General features: G+C 39.1%; 1 protein-coding gene and 1 pseudogene across 1 annotated transcript in view; one reads left to right on the top strand and one right to left on the bottom strand.

The window, feature by feature from the left end:
* Positions 1-1547: 1547 nt before the first annotated feature.
* LOC145545692 (reticulon-3 pseudogene) lies at positions 1548-4912 on the top strand (annotated as a pseudogene).
* Positions 4913-6159: 1247 nt separating this feature from the next.
* PARPBP (PARP1 binding protein) overlaps positions 6160-14480 on the bottom strand; it is a 98111-nt gene continuing 89790 nt past the window's right edge. The window contains exon 10 of the mRNA XM_081595563.1: positions 6160-7465. Within this exon, the coding sequence (XP_081451689.1) occupies positions 7454-7465 (12 nt within the window). The 3' untranslated portion in view covers positions 6160-7453. The remainder of the gene's footprint in view (positions 7466-14480) is intronic.

Genomic DNA, 14480 nt, shown 5'->3' with positions numbered 1-14480 from the left:
TTAATCTCAACTCTAATTCACTTCATTACTAAGAGGACTGAAATTATTCAACACAAGTGTTCTCAATGAATCTTGTTATCATCTAAACCCCTAAACTGGGACTCTTCCATTTTCATACCATAGATGAGGACCTGGCCCCTTTTTTTTTAAAGCCAGCATAGCTGTATTCATATTTCTCTGCAAAGAGGACATTTTTGCTCCTTTTGCTCTTTATATTCATGTAAAATGTCTGTTCTTTTCTGAATTTAAATTAATGCCTTGGTTCTGTGCCTTGCATCTCTCCATTCTCTGCTCCTTCAGACTAAGAAAGCTTTCTCAAGATCTTAAAGTATTTCCAGATACAGAAAATTCTTCTTTTTGGTTCTGGCTGTTAGATTAAAACTATCAAAAGTCCATATGAACTACCATTACATATTGCATATAGGAAAGGGAACAGAAGCACTAGATCTAGTTAAAATCATTCTTGAACTGGGGTCAAAGCTGGAAATGCTTCTGAAGGTTCTTAATCTTTCACCCACTCTATTTGCAAACATTCTTGTTCACATTCACTATCTCAATATGTATCTTTATTAAGACAGATCTAATCACATCCCAGTTTGGCTCAAGCCATGAGAGTATTCCAAAAAATAATATTTTCTATAATGTCCTCATGCTAACTATCGTGTATTCACCCAGATGTCACCTGATCATATCCATCCCATAGGTAGCTAGGTGCAGTGAGTTTAAGCCTGCAATTCTAGTCTGAGTTTTCCCCAAGATTTCTTCAAATCACCAAGAGTTCTTATGGTCTCTTCTGCTCAGTTCCCCATTATGTCAATTCAGAAGTGAAATTCAGTCTCTTCATTAATTCCCATAGAAAAGCCTCCATTCACATAAAATACAGCTTAGCTGAATACAGAAGGATCACAAGGAAGATCATAGCCTGCACCCAGAGCAAACAGCTTCACATCAACCACTCCTCTTCACCTAGGTCCTTTCTAGTAATCCTACCACCAAGGATTCCCCAGTTGGCTCTTTACATAATCAGCACTTAACTTCATGTCTTTCTGTAAATTCCCCTCTATTCTTACTCTTTTCTCTCTCCAGAAAACTCAGACCCTGGAGGTTTCACTTTTCCCCTCCAAGGTATTTTTTCCAGACAGATACTGCTTCTTCCAGAAGAGGAATTTCGATGTTAGCTGTTAAATTTAGATTAGAATCTAAGTTAATTTCTGGAGATAATTTAATAATTCTATTCTTGTTTCTTTTGTTCTTTGAATGAGGAAACTGAGGCCTAGAAATCTTAAGTGCCTTGCTTACTTTAGCTCTTACAACACTATTGACAGAGACCACCTGAATTCAGAAACACGAGGGTGGTTTTTATAAAAAGTACTAAATTTGAGGCTGCACCTTCCATCTGCTAAACCAGGATCTACTGAACAGCTCCCCAAATAACTTTTAGGCACACACAGTCACTGCCTTATAGTTATAATTTAAGGATTGGGCGGGGGAGGGGGTACAAAAACTACTAAAGCTGTTACAAATTTAATTAAATCTGAGCTGTAAGAATGACAGTTTGGTTTCACGCAGCACCTGAAAAGACCTTAGACAATTTTGACACAAGACAAAGTAAATACCAGTGTCACTTTAGTGGAAGTACTAGGAGTCAAAGCTAATGTGTAACCTTGAGCAAGTAACTTAACATCTCTGGACCTCAGGTTCCTAGGGGAAAATACTGCTTTCCCTACTTAACTCCAAGGACTATTTGAAGGGTACAATGAGATCATGTATGTGAAAACACTTGTAGAAGGAGGGGAAAATAAATAGCTCTCTACAACTGCTAGGTATTATTTCAAAGTCCTACTTGGGCCTGGAAAACATCAATCTTCTGCCTGTTACCAGTGTGCTAGTAATACAGGCTATGGAGTTTCTCAAGAAGCCTGTAGGATCCAAGTTAGGCAGCTCATTGCTCAGGCTGCGTAGCCAGAGAGGGGAATTCTTGATTCAGGGCAGCATCTGTTAGTGATTAAGGTTTCAGAGGCATGTGCCTGAACTGAAGGCAATGCTACAGAATCGGTCATAGCAGCAGTCCCAGTTGTAAAACAGATTCCATCCTTAAAGTGGATATGAAAGGTAAACATGAAAGCGTTATTCTGTAGTCACATGAAACAAAAACAATACTTGTTTAACATCCCCCACAGCACACGTGCAAGCACACACAAGGGGAAACAACAACAGCCAGAGGTTTATGGGAAAGAAAGAGATTCCCCCAAGCAGCAGCCACCACCATCAAACTCAGAAGAGCTCACTTGTATTCTAATAATTGCACATAATGTTTGCAAAGTGGATCTCTCTGGCATTCACTCTCTGATGGCTCTCTTCCTTGAAAACTCAAGTTTGTTCAAATCATACCCTTGGCAAAAAAAGAAAAAAAAAGAATCCCCATATCCAAAAATCACTATGAATTCTGTCTGTGTCAGAGATCTGACTGTAGTTAACATGAGCATGTTTACTGTGACTTGGAAGACAGGATGGACTTTGAACAAAGTCCAAAGATCTGGGCCTGGTGTGAAGAGTGATCTTAGGACTTCTAGGTGGACTGGGTGAGAAATTCTGAGAGTGTTTGGGGTGGCGGTAGAATGAGACCCCAAGGTTTTTATTAATGTTATTTTGGGAAAGTGTGCACTATCTATAAAAGTGGATGTAGGTGTGTGCGTGAGTTGAACTTAGAAAGCTTAGAGAGAGAGCTGTTACAAAATTTAAAGAAAAAGTCAAGATGAGCAGTTTAAGGTGGGTCAGAATTTACTGCTCAAGCTACAAATTTCAGTTGAAGGTACATGAATAAGAAACACAATGTCCCACACCAGGGGAGAGTCCTGGTTTTTATGGGGAACACCTTGAACATACCCAGAAAGTCAGCAACTTGGATGGCCTGGCTGGTTTAAGTTCAGCCTTTCTGGAAGCACTTGCGAAAAAGCAGGGAGAGCTGAAAACAAGGCCAAAGCAAGTGACAAATAAGAAAACAGAATAAGAAGCAAAAAACTGGGACTTCCCTGGTGGACCAGCAGTTAAGACCTCACCTTCCAATGCAAGTGGTGTGGGTTCGATCACTGGGCAGGAAGCTAAGATCCCACAGGCCTCTCACCCAAAAAAGCCAAAACATAAAACAGAAGCAATATTGTAACAAATTTGATAAAGACTTTGAAAAACTTGTCCACATTAGAAAAATCTTTTAAAAAAATAGAGTATGTTTATTAAAAAAAAAAGAAAAAGAAGCACCAAAAGCTGACTATATGAGAGATGGATCTAAGAACAATCTTAATATAAGAAAACTGCTCCAGGAAGGCAGAGCACAGGGCCTACGAGCCAGTCACTGAGGCCAAAGAAAAAACAGAGGTGAACTATAGCCATCTATTTGGTTAGAAGTTTGTTTGTTGGTTCGTCTGTTTGCTTGTTTTCCATCAGGAAATGAATGGTCACTTTGTAAACTAAATTTGCCCATAAACCACTTGAATCTATCTTATAGAAACTGCTTCTTTTAGGTCATGAAACAGGCTAAGAAATAAAATTGTGGGATGCAGCAGAAAGGTCATTTAACCAGGACTGAAATACCTGGGCTCTAGTCCAAGTTATGCCAATCACTGGCTGAGGTGGTGTCTCAGGTGGGGCATTTAGCCCATGCATCTTCTGGAAGCCTGCCATGGCAGGGCTAGGAGGGCAGCGGGAGGGAGTAAAGAGAGATGGAAAGATGATCTCCAAGGTCCCATCCAGTGAAAACAGTTATGGTTCCAGTTAGCGTATAAAATAATTGAGGAAGTCTGGAAGGCTATATATCAAAACATTACTAGACTCTACCTCAAGAGAATGGGATTAGGGCAGAGGCAGAGAGACAAAAGAAAACAATTAGGGAACCATTTCAGTGGGGAAAAATGCAAAGGGAGAGGGGATTATAAGTGAAATATTAAACAGGAAAAGTTCCAGTTAGCATATAAAATAATAAAGTCTGGAAGGCTATATATCAAAACATCACTGGTAGTCAGAGCATAGGCACGAATTAGAAGGAGCAAAGGCACTTGGCGGAGCTGACAGAGTGGTTATTTTACTTCCCCGCTTTCTCCCTTGCCCTTTGTGGAAAAGCTCATGGTAGAGCCATTGGAAGCCTGTCAATCCCATCTAACTCCTCTTCATCCTCGGGGGCCCAAACCTCCTTGCCCACTAATGAGGGGATGGGACATGGGAGGGAATTGCCTGGGAACATGCTCTGATGCCTCCTTTGCAATACACCATCTGATTTTCTGGCACAATGTGAAGAAAGCTGAGCTTGGATCTTGCCCCACACTGATAGTGCTGCTTATCTTGGAGATTTCAGCATCATCAGTGTGGCTTCTTACATTATTCTGGCTCCCCTCTTTCTCACTATAAACTTCAGGGTCTACAAGTCTGTCATCCAAGCTGTACAAAAGTCAAAAGGCCATGCAATCGAGCGATTTTCAGTTTTCCATAATTATGAGAGTAACCCCATCAACATGGTCAACATGGTCCCAAAACTCATCATGTGTGTCTTTCTGGTAAAAGATCTGGCTGTCTTCATGTGGCTAATGACCAACATTGGTTTAGCTCCAATGGGATTGCCCTTCTGATCTTTGCCTAACTGTAAATTTTCAGTGTTCCCATGAAAAGTACAAATCCCAGTCTGACTACTATATTATGACCAAGTCAGATGTTGAAGGGCCCAGGCAATGCTCTCTGGCATTTCAAAGAAAAAAAAATAATAAGCACATGGAAATTAAAAATCCAACAGTTACCAAAACACCATTGAAGAGTTATAACCCTGCTCTTGTGCCATGAAGGAATATGTCCAGTGTTCAACTCCAAACTTTTTTCATCTGGTGTTTTCTCACCTTCTTTCACTTACCCAAATACTGGGTTTTAAACCAATGTCTTACAAGAGTTTTGTGCTTACTTTCGATTTAAGGAATCATGATTACAAAAAAATTGATTTGGGGGTGGGAGTGGAATAATTACTATGGAGTTAACTTTTATGTATTCCTCAGACTATTCTTACCCTCCTCTGACCTCATAACCCTGTTTCATAATATGAGCAGCTACTTGTGTTATCATCTGTCTTCTCCAGCCTCACTGGTACAAAACCTTTGATTCTGTTACTATCTCATAGGTGATACTGATAGTCACTGAATCCTAGAATTGTTTTTATTGTTGTTGTTCAGTCACCAAGTCATGTCTGATTCTTTGTGGCCCCATGGACTGTAGCCAACCAGGCTCCTCTGTCCATGGGATTTCCCAGGTAAGAATACTGGAATGGGGAGCCATTTCCTTCTCCAGGGGATCTTCGTGACCCAGGGATCACACTCGTGTCTCCTGCATTAGCAGGCAGATTCTTTACCACTGAGCCACCAGGGAAGCCTGAATCCTAACACATTATCTGATAAATAAGATCAGAAGCAGAAAGTTGGCCCACTGAGCCGACTACCACTCCCTCTCTGCTCCTGCTTAGGAAATGAAAAGCCCCACCATTTGGGAAGGTGGCTCCTATTTCATTTCATCTGGACATGAGTTCTGAGCTTGAGTATGAGAAAAGTGCTTCCTACCTTCTTAAATACCTGCCTCAAACTTAATAGACAAGGCTGTGCTTTATTTGGGAAATTAAATGTATATAATTTCTATAAAAATAATATTAGCAGTTGCCTCTGGGTAAATGGACACACACAGAGTTCAGTTCAGTTCAGTCGCTCAGTCATGTCCAGCTCTCTGCAGCTGCATGGACTGCAGCACGCCAGGCCTCCCCGTCCATCACTAACTCCCAGAGCTTGCTCAAACTCATAACCATTGAGTCGGTGATGCCATCCAACCATCTCATCCTCTGTCATCCCTTTCTCCTCCTGCCTTCAATCTTTCCCAGTATCAGGGTCTTTTCCAATGAGTCAGTTCTTCACATCAGGTGGCCAAAGTATTGGAGTTTCAGCTTCAGCATCAGTCCTTCCAATGAATATTCAGGATTGGTTTCCTTTAGGATTGACCGGTTTGATCTCCTTGCAGTCCAAGGGACTCTCAATAGTCTTCTGCAACTCCATAGTTCAAAAGGTCAATTCTTCAGTGCTCAGCTTTTTTTATGGTCCAACTCTCACGCAATTCACTGTAAGTTATTTGAGAGGGTATATATGACTAAGTGATTGTAGTCAGGTGATTCATGATTTGGAAAAGATTGAATATGATTAATAGAGCAGAATTTCTAGATGCTCTGTCCCTGATAAAGAAAAAATACCTACAAACTGAGATTTATGTTCTACCACATTTTAAAACTACTTAAAAATGGTTTAAACACTATCTCCATGAACACCATGGAAAGAAGTCTTATATTTGGCCCAATTATTGCCCTCTGGTCATCAAAACTCACTTGCCAGGGTCAGTAGTCTCCATCAGTCTATATTGTAACTGACTGTTTTCCCCAAACATCAACACAAATATCTGATGTTTTTATGGAATGAGAATAAAATGAAATGAAAAGATGCAGAAAAATGATGGAGTAAAGCTAATAAAATAAGTAACTATACTCTCAGTCTCTTTGAGTTGATGATACTCTTAGACCTAGTTTGAAACTTCATCTATCTTTAAAGCCCAACGGATGAGACTAAATAAAAAAAGACAAGGTCAGCATTCTGGTCCACACCAACACTAATTCTGAGTCCAAGATATCGTATGCAGTTCATTAAGGGAGATGTAATTTAAAGGTACAAATCCCTAAGCTTATCAAGTCTAGAACAACAATAATTAAATACATGTTCTGATAACACTAAATGGAAAAAAATCTCATGAAGCCCATGTAGCCAAGCACTGTCCTAATCTAACTTTGTTTTCCTTTCAACAGGGTTACAGAACCCACAGAGGCAGAAACAAATGGGTTTTGTATAACCCTGGACTTCCCTTAGAGCCTGATTATTTGTTCTCAGAAACTCAAACCACTTCACTATACCCAAACAGGCCAGAAAGTTTGCAGGTAGAGCTGAGCCAAAGAGTCTGGTTTGGTTATATTAGCCAAAACATGAGTCGACTCATTTGAGATGACTAGACACAAAGGCAAAAGAAAATACAAAAATTTATATATGAGTGTGTATATGTGTTGCTGTGTGTCATGTTTGTGCAAATGCTCACTGGAGTTGACAGGGAGTAATGACAGAGTATTTTCACTGGATTGTCTTTTCCTTGGTTCATCTTTACTGTTGAAGGTAGAGCAGCAGTGCTAGATCCTGACTGATTTTAATTTGCCTACCTCGTTTCTTGACAAGCAGGACGAGAAATTGCAGTACTCTTTGTTATTTCTGCAGCTGATAAAACTCTTTCAGAGGTGTCCCATCCCCACTTAGAGCATCCTTCTTCTCACCCAAATAGGCTTCCAAGAGTCCATGTAGTATTTTTCATTTATTAAATAAATACTTGAGCTTCAAGTTACATTGAACTATGCTAGGCACTGTGAAAATAAAATAAGCAAATAATTAAAAAGAAAAGAATAACATGTCAATGTATGGCAAAAACTATTACAATATTGTAAAGTAATTAGCCCCCAACTAAAATAAATTTATTAAATAAATAAATAAATAAATAAAGTTATAAAATCTAAATGTAGGATAAGAAAATGGTTTTTTAAAATATTTAGTTGCTTTTAAAACTTTTATTTTGTATTGGAGTACAGCTGATTAACAGTTGTGGTAGTTTCAGGTGAACAGCAAAAGAACTCGGCTGTTCCTTCATACATGTAGGGACATACACATGTATCCATTCTTCCCCAAACTCCGCTCCTAATGCTTGTTAATAATGTAACATTTCCTTTAAAAAAAAAAAAAAAAGCCCAATACAAATATCTCTTTCAAATAATAGATATAAGTATAGATACAGATGAGCTTCCCATGTGACCACTAGTGGTAAAGAACCTGCCTGCCAATGCAGGAGACGTTAAGAGACATGGGTTAGATCTCTGGGTTGGGAAGATCTGCTGGAGGAGGGCATGGAGAATTCAGTATTCTTGCCTGGAGAATCCCATGGACAGAGGAGCCTGGCGGGCTGCAGTCCATAGGGTCACATAGAGTCAAACACGACTGAAGTGACGTAGCACACATGCATCGGTATAGATGTAAATGTATAGATACAGATAAATAACTCCCTGTTACACAAGGATTGTCTTTCTGCATCCCATTTAGAAGCTTTTGCACACACAGTTCTGGCCCTGGACAAAAAAGTGAAGTGAATGACCTTCACCTTCATCACCTTCAGGGTTTCCCAACATTCCTGTAGCTTTCCTGTCCTCTCAGAGTCTGTTCTGCTCATAATTACCCTGGCTTCGAAGGGTCCTCTACTGTACCCCTTCACTCAACAGTCCACGGTGGTCCTTATAAATTCCTTTTCTTCCCATCTCCACTGTCCAAAGAGTGCAGCTTTGTGAGGATAGCTATTCAGATATACCAATTTTGCTAGATTACCAGACAGCAGAAAGGTGTGGTTGTAAACATCAGTCCTGGATTGAGTTAATTATAACTATGTGGAATCCTGGCTCAAATACTTATCAGTTCTGTGATGTTGAACAGTTTACTTAGCTTCATGTCCCAGTTTTCTTTTAGGTCAGGTTGGATGAAGGGGAGTGGTGGCTAATACCATATTTCATCTAATCTATGATGCAGTCTCTTGTCAGTCTCATCATGATTTGACAAGCCCCAAGGCTTGCAAAAGAAAAGAATGTTCAAATAATGCTTGTAAAGACACCATTAATTCTAAAATACCTCCTAATTTCACTGTGAAAATGTGGGGGGAAAAAGTGAATCTTAAAATGATTAAATACGATAGTATCAACTTCATAAAGGTATGGTAAATATTAACTAAGATTTAGGCACTTGAATGCTAGCCAGTATTATTCATATGTTACTCCTGCCAGAAAATATAGTTCATTTTAACATGGGTTCTTTAAACACAATATACAAAGAGTCACTCAGGGCTGGGTCTGGGGGTTTAGAGCCAATGGAAACATACCTTATGGGTAGCTTAGACTCTTTTGATGCCCTCATTCAGATCACACATCTTGGAAGTCATTTTTAGGATTGCTCCCACTCAAAAACTAGTGACACAAATCTGGAATCAGAACTTTTATCACAGTTTAGAGAGATTTATCCCTACATTAAATAATCAAATCATTCAGAGACTTTCATAATGAGTTGAAGTTTATAATTGCCTCCCCCAGATCACTTTCCAGGCCAGATAGCTTTCAAATACTCCTTAAATCTGGAAGTTTAGTCAATGCACCTATGACTATTTATCCTCAATATTCTAATTTCTGTCTTTTGATGTGTTAAACTGAAAAAGAATATAGAAGCACCAAACAGGAAAGAATACCTTTTCACTACCAGAAAACATAGTTATCTTTCAGATGAGTGACATTATAGAACAAGAATATTTTAGCAAGCACTCTGAAGGACATAAATGCCATGTACTTATTTATAAATCTAACTTTGTCACCTTTATGTTAAATTCAACACAGGAAATCTAAAAATGACACTCATCCAGAAGTTGGATATGATATACGTAACAAATATGGTATTCATAGAATGTTCTGTAAAGCATCATTCCTTTGTAGGTCTTCAGTTTAGTCTGCAGCTTGATAACTTGTTTATGTCAGCATGCCTGTCTGCTAAGTAGTATACTGACAATATTGATGTGATTTTCCAATGATCTGAATACGAGTACAACAGTTGACAATATCTTGCCACAATTGTATAACTTCATAAAAGCTTTCATCTGCATCTTGCCAAAAATGCAGTGTCTATTTATAACTAGTCAATCATTTTCAGTGAGTCAGTCCTTTTAATATCTTGCACAAACAATATGCTGTGATCTAAGTTGATTATTAAGATAGACTAAAACCTTTCATAGATATTTGCTCAAAATAAATCAGTCACCTACTTTAGACCCAAGACTTGAAGGATATGGGCTAACAACCACCTGCTCAGGCAATTTAGGAACAGCACATACCAGAAGATAGTTATTCCAGTTTGCAACAGGAGGCTGGCATCTCAGTCACCCTACACTCAGTACTTCCTTCTACTGTACTACTCTTTTCATGTACTCATGTGGAGTATTTATTTATATTCCAGGTTCTCCTATGAAACAGTATGCTTCCTTGAAGACAGAAATTGTACCTTATTCATCTTCGTATGTTTATTTATTTATTAATACATTTATTCTTCCTTTCCACAATGCTTTATACCTAGAAGATACTTAAAATTTGTTGAATTGCATGTCTCCAACCTTCTAAACATCCACTGGATCATAGAAAAAGCAAAAGAGTTCCAGGAAAACATCTACTTCTCCCTTATTGACTACCTCAAAGACTTTGGCTGCATGGATCGCAACAAACTGTGGAAAATTCTTAAAGAGATGGGAATACCAGACCATCTGACCTGCCTCCTGAGAAATCTGGATGCAGGTCAAGAAGCAACAGTTAGAACCAGGCATGGAACAATGGACTGGTTCCAAATTGGGAAAGAAGTACATCAAGACTATATATTGTCACCCTGCTTATTTAACTTTATGCAGAGTACATCATGTGAAATGCCAAGCTGGATGAAGCACGAGCTGGAATCAAGGTTTCCAGGAGAAATATCAATAACCTCCGATATGCAGATGACACCACCCTTATGGCAGAAAGTGAAGAGGAACTAAAGAGCCTCTTGATGAAAGTGAAAGAGGAGAGTGAAAAAGCTGGCTTAAAACTCAACATTAAAAAAACTAAGATCATGGCATCTGGTCCCATCAGTTCAGTTCAGTTGCTCAGTCGTGTCCGACTCTTTGCAACCCTATGGACTGAGCACACCAGGCTTCCCTGTTCATCACCAACTCCCAGAATTTACTCAAACTCATGTCCATTGAGTCAGTGATGTCATCCAGCCATCTCATCCTCTATTGTCCCCTTCTCCTCCTGCCTTCAATCTATCCCAGTATCAGGGTCTTTTCCAAGGAGTCAGTTCTTCACATCAGGTGGCCAAAGTGTTGGAGTTTCAGCATCAGCATCAAGTCCTTCCAATGAATATTCAGGACTGATTTCCTTTTGGATGGACTGGTTGGATCTCCTTGCAGTCCAAGTGACCCTCAAGAGTCTTCTCCAACACTACAGTTCAAAAGTACCAATTCTTTGGCGCTCAGCTTTCTTTATATTCCAACTGTCACATCCATACATGACTACTGGGAAAACCATAGCTTTGACTAGATGGACCTTTGTTGGCAAAGTAATGTCTCTGCTTTTTAATATGCTGTCTAGGTTGGTCATAACTTTTCTTCCAAGGAACAAGCAACTTTTAATTTCATGGTTGCAGTCACCATCTGCAGTGATTTTGGAGCCCGAAAAAATAAAGTCTGTCACTGTTTCCACTGTCTCCCCATCTATTTCCCATGAAGTGATGGGACCAGATGCCATGATCTGAGTTTTCTGAATGTTGAACCTCAAGCCAACTTTTTCACTCTCCTCAAGAGGCTCTTTAGTTCTTTGTTTTCTGCCATAAGGGTGGTGTCATCTGCGTATCTGAGGTTATTGATATTTCTCCTGGAAATCTTGATTCCAGCTTGTGCTTCATCCAACCCAGCATTTCTCATGATGTACTCTGCATATGAGTTAAATAAGCAGGGTGGCAATATACAGCCTTGACGTACTCCTTTCCTGATTTGGAACCAGTCTTTTGTTCCATGTCCAGTTCTAACTGCTGCTTCCTGACCTGCATACAGATTTCTCAAGAGGCAGGTCAGGTGGTATTCCCATCTCTATCAGAATTTTCCAGAGTTTGTTGTGGTCCACACAGTCAAAGGCTTTGGCATAGTCAATAAAGCAGAAGCAGATGTTTTTCTGGAACTCTCTTGCTTTTTCTATGATCCAGCAGATGTTGGCAATTTGATCTCTGGTTCTTCTGCCCTTTCTAAATCCAGCATGAACATCTGGAAGTTCATGGTTCACATACCATTGAAGCCTGGCTTGGAGAATTTCGAGCATCACTTTACTAGTGAGTGAGATGAGTGCAATCGTGTTTTAGTTTGAGTATTCTTTGGCATTGCTTTTCTTTGGGATTGGAATGAAAACTGACCTTTTCTAGTCCTGCGGCCACTGCTGAGTTTTCATAATTTGCTGGCATATTGAGTGCAGCACTTTCACTTCACTTCACATCTCTTCATGGCAAATAGATGGAGAAACAATGGAAAGAGTGACAGACTTTATTTTGGGGGGCTCCAAAATCACTGCAGATGGTGACTGGAATCATGAAATTAAAAAACACTTGCTCCTTGGAAGAAAAGCTATGACCAACCTAGACAGCATATTAAAAAGCAGAGACATTACTTTGCCAACAAAGGTCCATCTAGTCAAAGCTATGGTTTTCCCAATAGTCATGTATGGATGTGACAGTTGGACTATAAAGAAAGCTGAGCCCTGAAAAATTGATGCTTTTGAACTGTGGTGTTGAAGAAGACTCTTGATAGTCCCTTGGACTGCAAGGAGATCCAGCCAGCTAATTCTAAAGAAAATCCCTCCTGAATATTCATTGGAAGGACTGATGCTAAGGCTGAAACTCCAATATTTTGGCCACCTGATGTGAAGAACTGACTCCTTGGAAAAGACCCTGATGCTGGGAAAGATTGAAGGCAGGAGGAGAAGGGGACGACAGAGAATGAGATGGCTGGATGGCATCACTGACTCAATGGACATGAGTTTGAGCAAGCTTTAGGAGCTGGTGGTGGACAGGGAGGCCTGGCGTGCTGCAGTCCATGAGGTCACAAAGAGTTGGACACGACTGCGCGACTGAACTGAACTCAACCTTCTAAAACTGATTGTACAGTGGACCCTTTACCAATGCAGCGGTTAAGGGTGCTAACTCCCTATGTAGTTGAAAATCCATATGCAAGTTTTGACTCCTCCAAATCGAACTACTAAAAGCCTATCTTTACCAGAAACCTTATCAATAGCACAGTTGGTTAACATATATTTTATATGTTATATGTATTACATGCTGTTTCTTACAATAAAGTGAGCTAGAGAAAGAAAATGTTAATTAGAAATCCATAAGGAAAATAAAATGCATTTACAGTACTGTACTATACTGCATTGATACTGTAAGTTTACTCCATCTGTTTATCAGATGAAACCAACTTGTTTGTCAGTAACTACATTAACATTGTCTTATATAATACAAAATGCTACAGATATCATACATATCACTAACACTAAACATCAAAAATAAAAACATAATATGCAACATAAATTCATATTTATTTACAAGTATAACTGAATTCATGAATTGATAATGAGGAAGCAACAATGTGATTACTTTATGGTTTTTATTCTTATGGTAGCCCATAATTGATGATTGTTTTACAGTAGTGTATCTTATATGCTAATGGATGTATCATTATAAATTTTTATGAGATACAGTACTACAGTCATGTTCATAATACAGTTTTGAAAACTGTTATTTAAAAAAAAACAAAACAGTTACCTGTGCTAATAGGCTGATATGCAGCTTCTCCAGAGGCATACAACATAGTGATATAATTATTTGAAAGTCATAAAAACATAAAAAAACAAACACATTATTAAGTTTATGTTAAATACCACTCACCTTATGCTTATATAAGTACAGACTAGCATCTACATGTATTTTATTCATTTGTGAGATACTTTTTCCTTATTTTTAAAAATATTTCTAGGCTACATGGCTTACCTGTGAATTTTTCAAATTGTTGTGAATTTTCAAATTTTTTTCAATATAGTTATTGAAAAAGATATGTGTGTAAGTGGACCGACACAGTTCAAACTTGTGTTGTTCAAGGATCAACTGTACTTCAAAAAATATACACTCATTAGTCTACACCAAGTTCTTGAAAGTAAAATTCTAGAAGGACTCAACACTGAATCTACCTTTAAGTTTCTCCTAGTAGAGAAGCCTTGGGTAGAGAAGAGAACATGTCATGTAGCTGCTGCTGCAGCTAAATCACTTCAGTTGTGTCCAACTCTTTGAAACTGTAAGGACCATAGCCCACCAGGCTCCTCTGTTCATGGAATTCTCCAGGCAAGAATACTGGAGTGGGTTGCCATGCCCTCCTCCAGGAGGTCTTACCAACCCAGGGATCAAATCCGCATCTCTTATGTCTCCTGCATAACTAATTCATCACAAACAGCTTTCATTAACTCAAAGATTTTTGCTTCATATCCAGCTACTGGAGATTGAAAAAGGCCTCTAAATGGATTATAAATATAAGACATTTTCCAAGATAATGTGGGTTTAGGAATACTACTAAGAACACCCCCTAGACCGTCCATCCTCCAAAGAGATAGCTATGCCCTCAAGAAATTGTGGAATAGTCTGCTCTCTGCTGGTAAGACTCAAGTCAATCAGCTAAATACCCTAGAAACCCACACTAGAGAAATACCCTAGAAATTGACACTAGGATCGAGGAACTGG

Source organism: Giraffa tippelskirchi, chromosome 4 (genome assembly GCF_054371585.1).
Source record: "Giraffa tippelskirchi isolate mGirTip1 chromosome 4, T2T-mGirTip1v1.2.pri, whole genome shotgun sequence".
NCBI classification, from domain to species: Eukaryota; Metazoa; Chordata; class Mammalia; order Artiodactyla; family Giraffidae; genus Giraffa; species Giraffa tippelskirchi.
The sequence above is the reverse complement of the archived record's forward strand: the minus strand, read 5'-3'. Positions and strand labels throughout refer to the sequence as shown.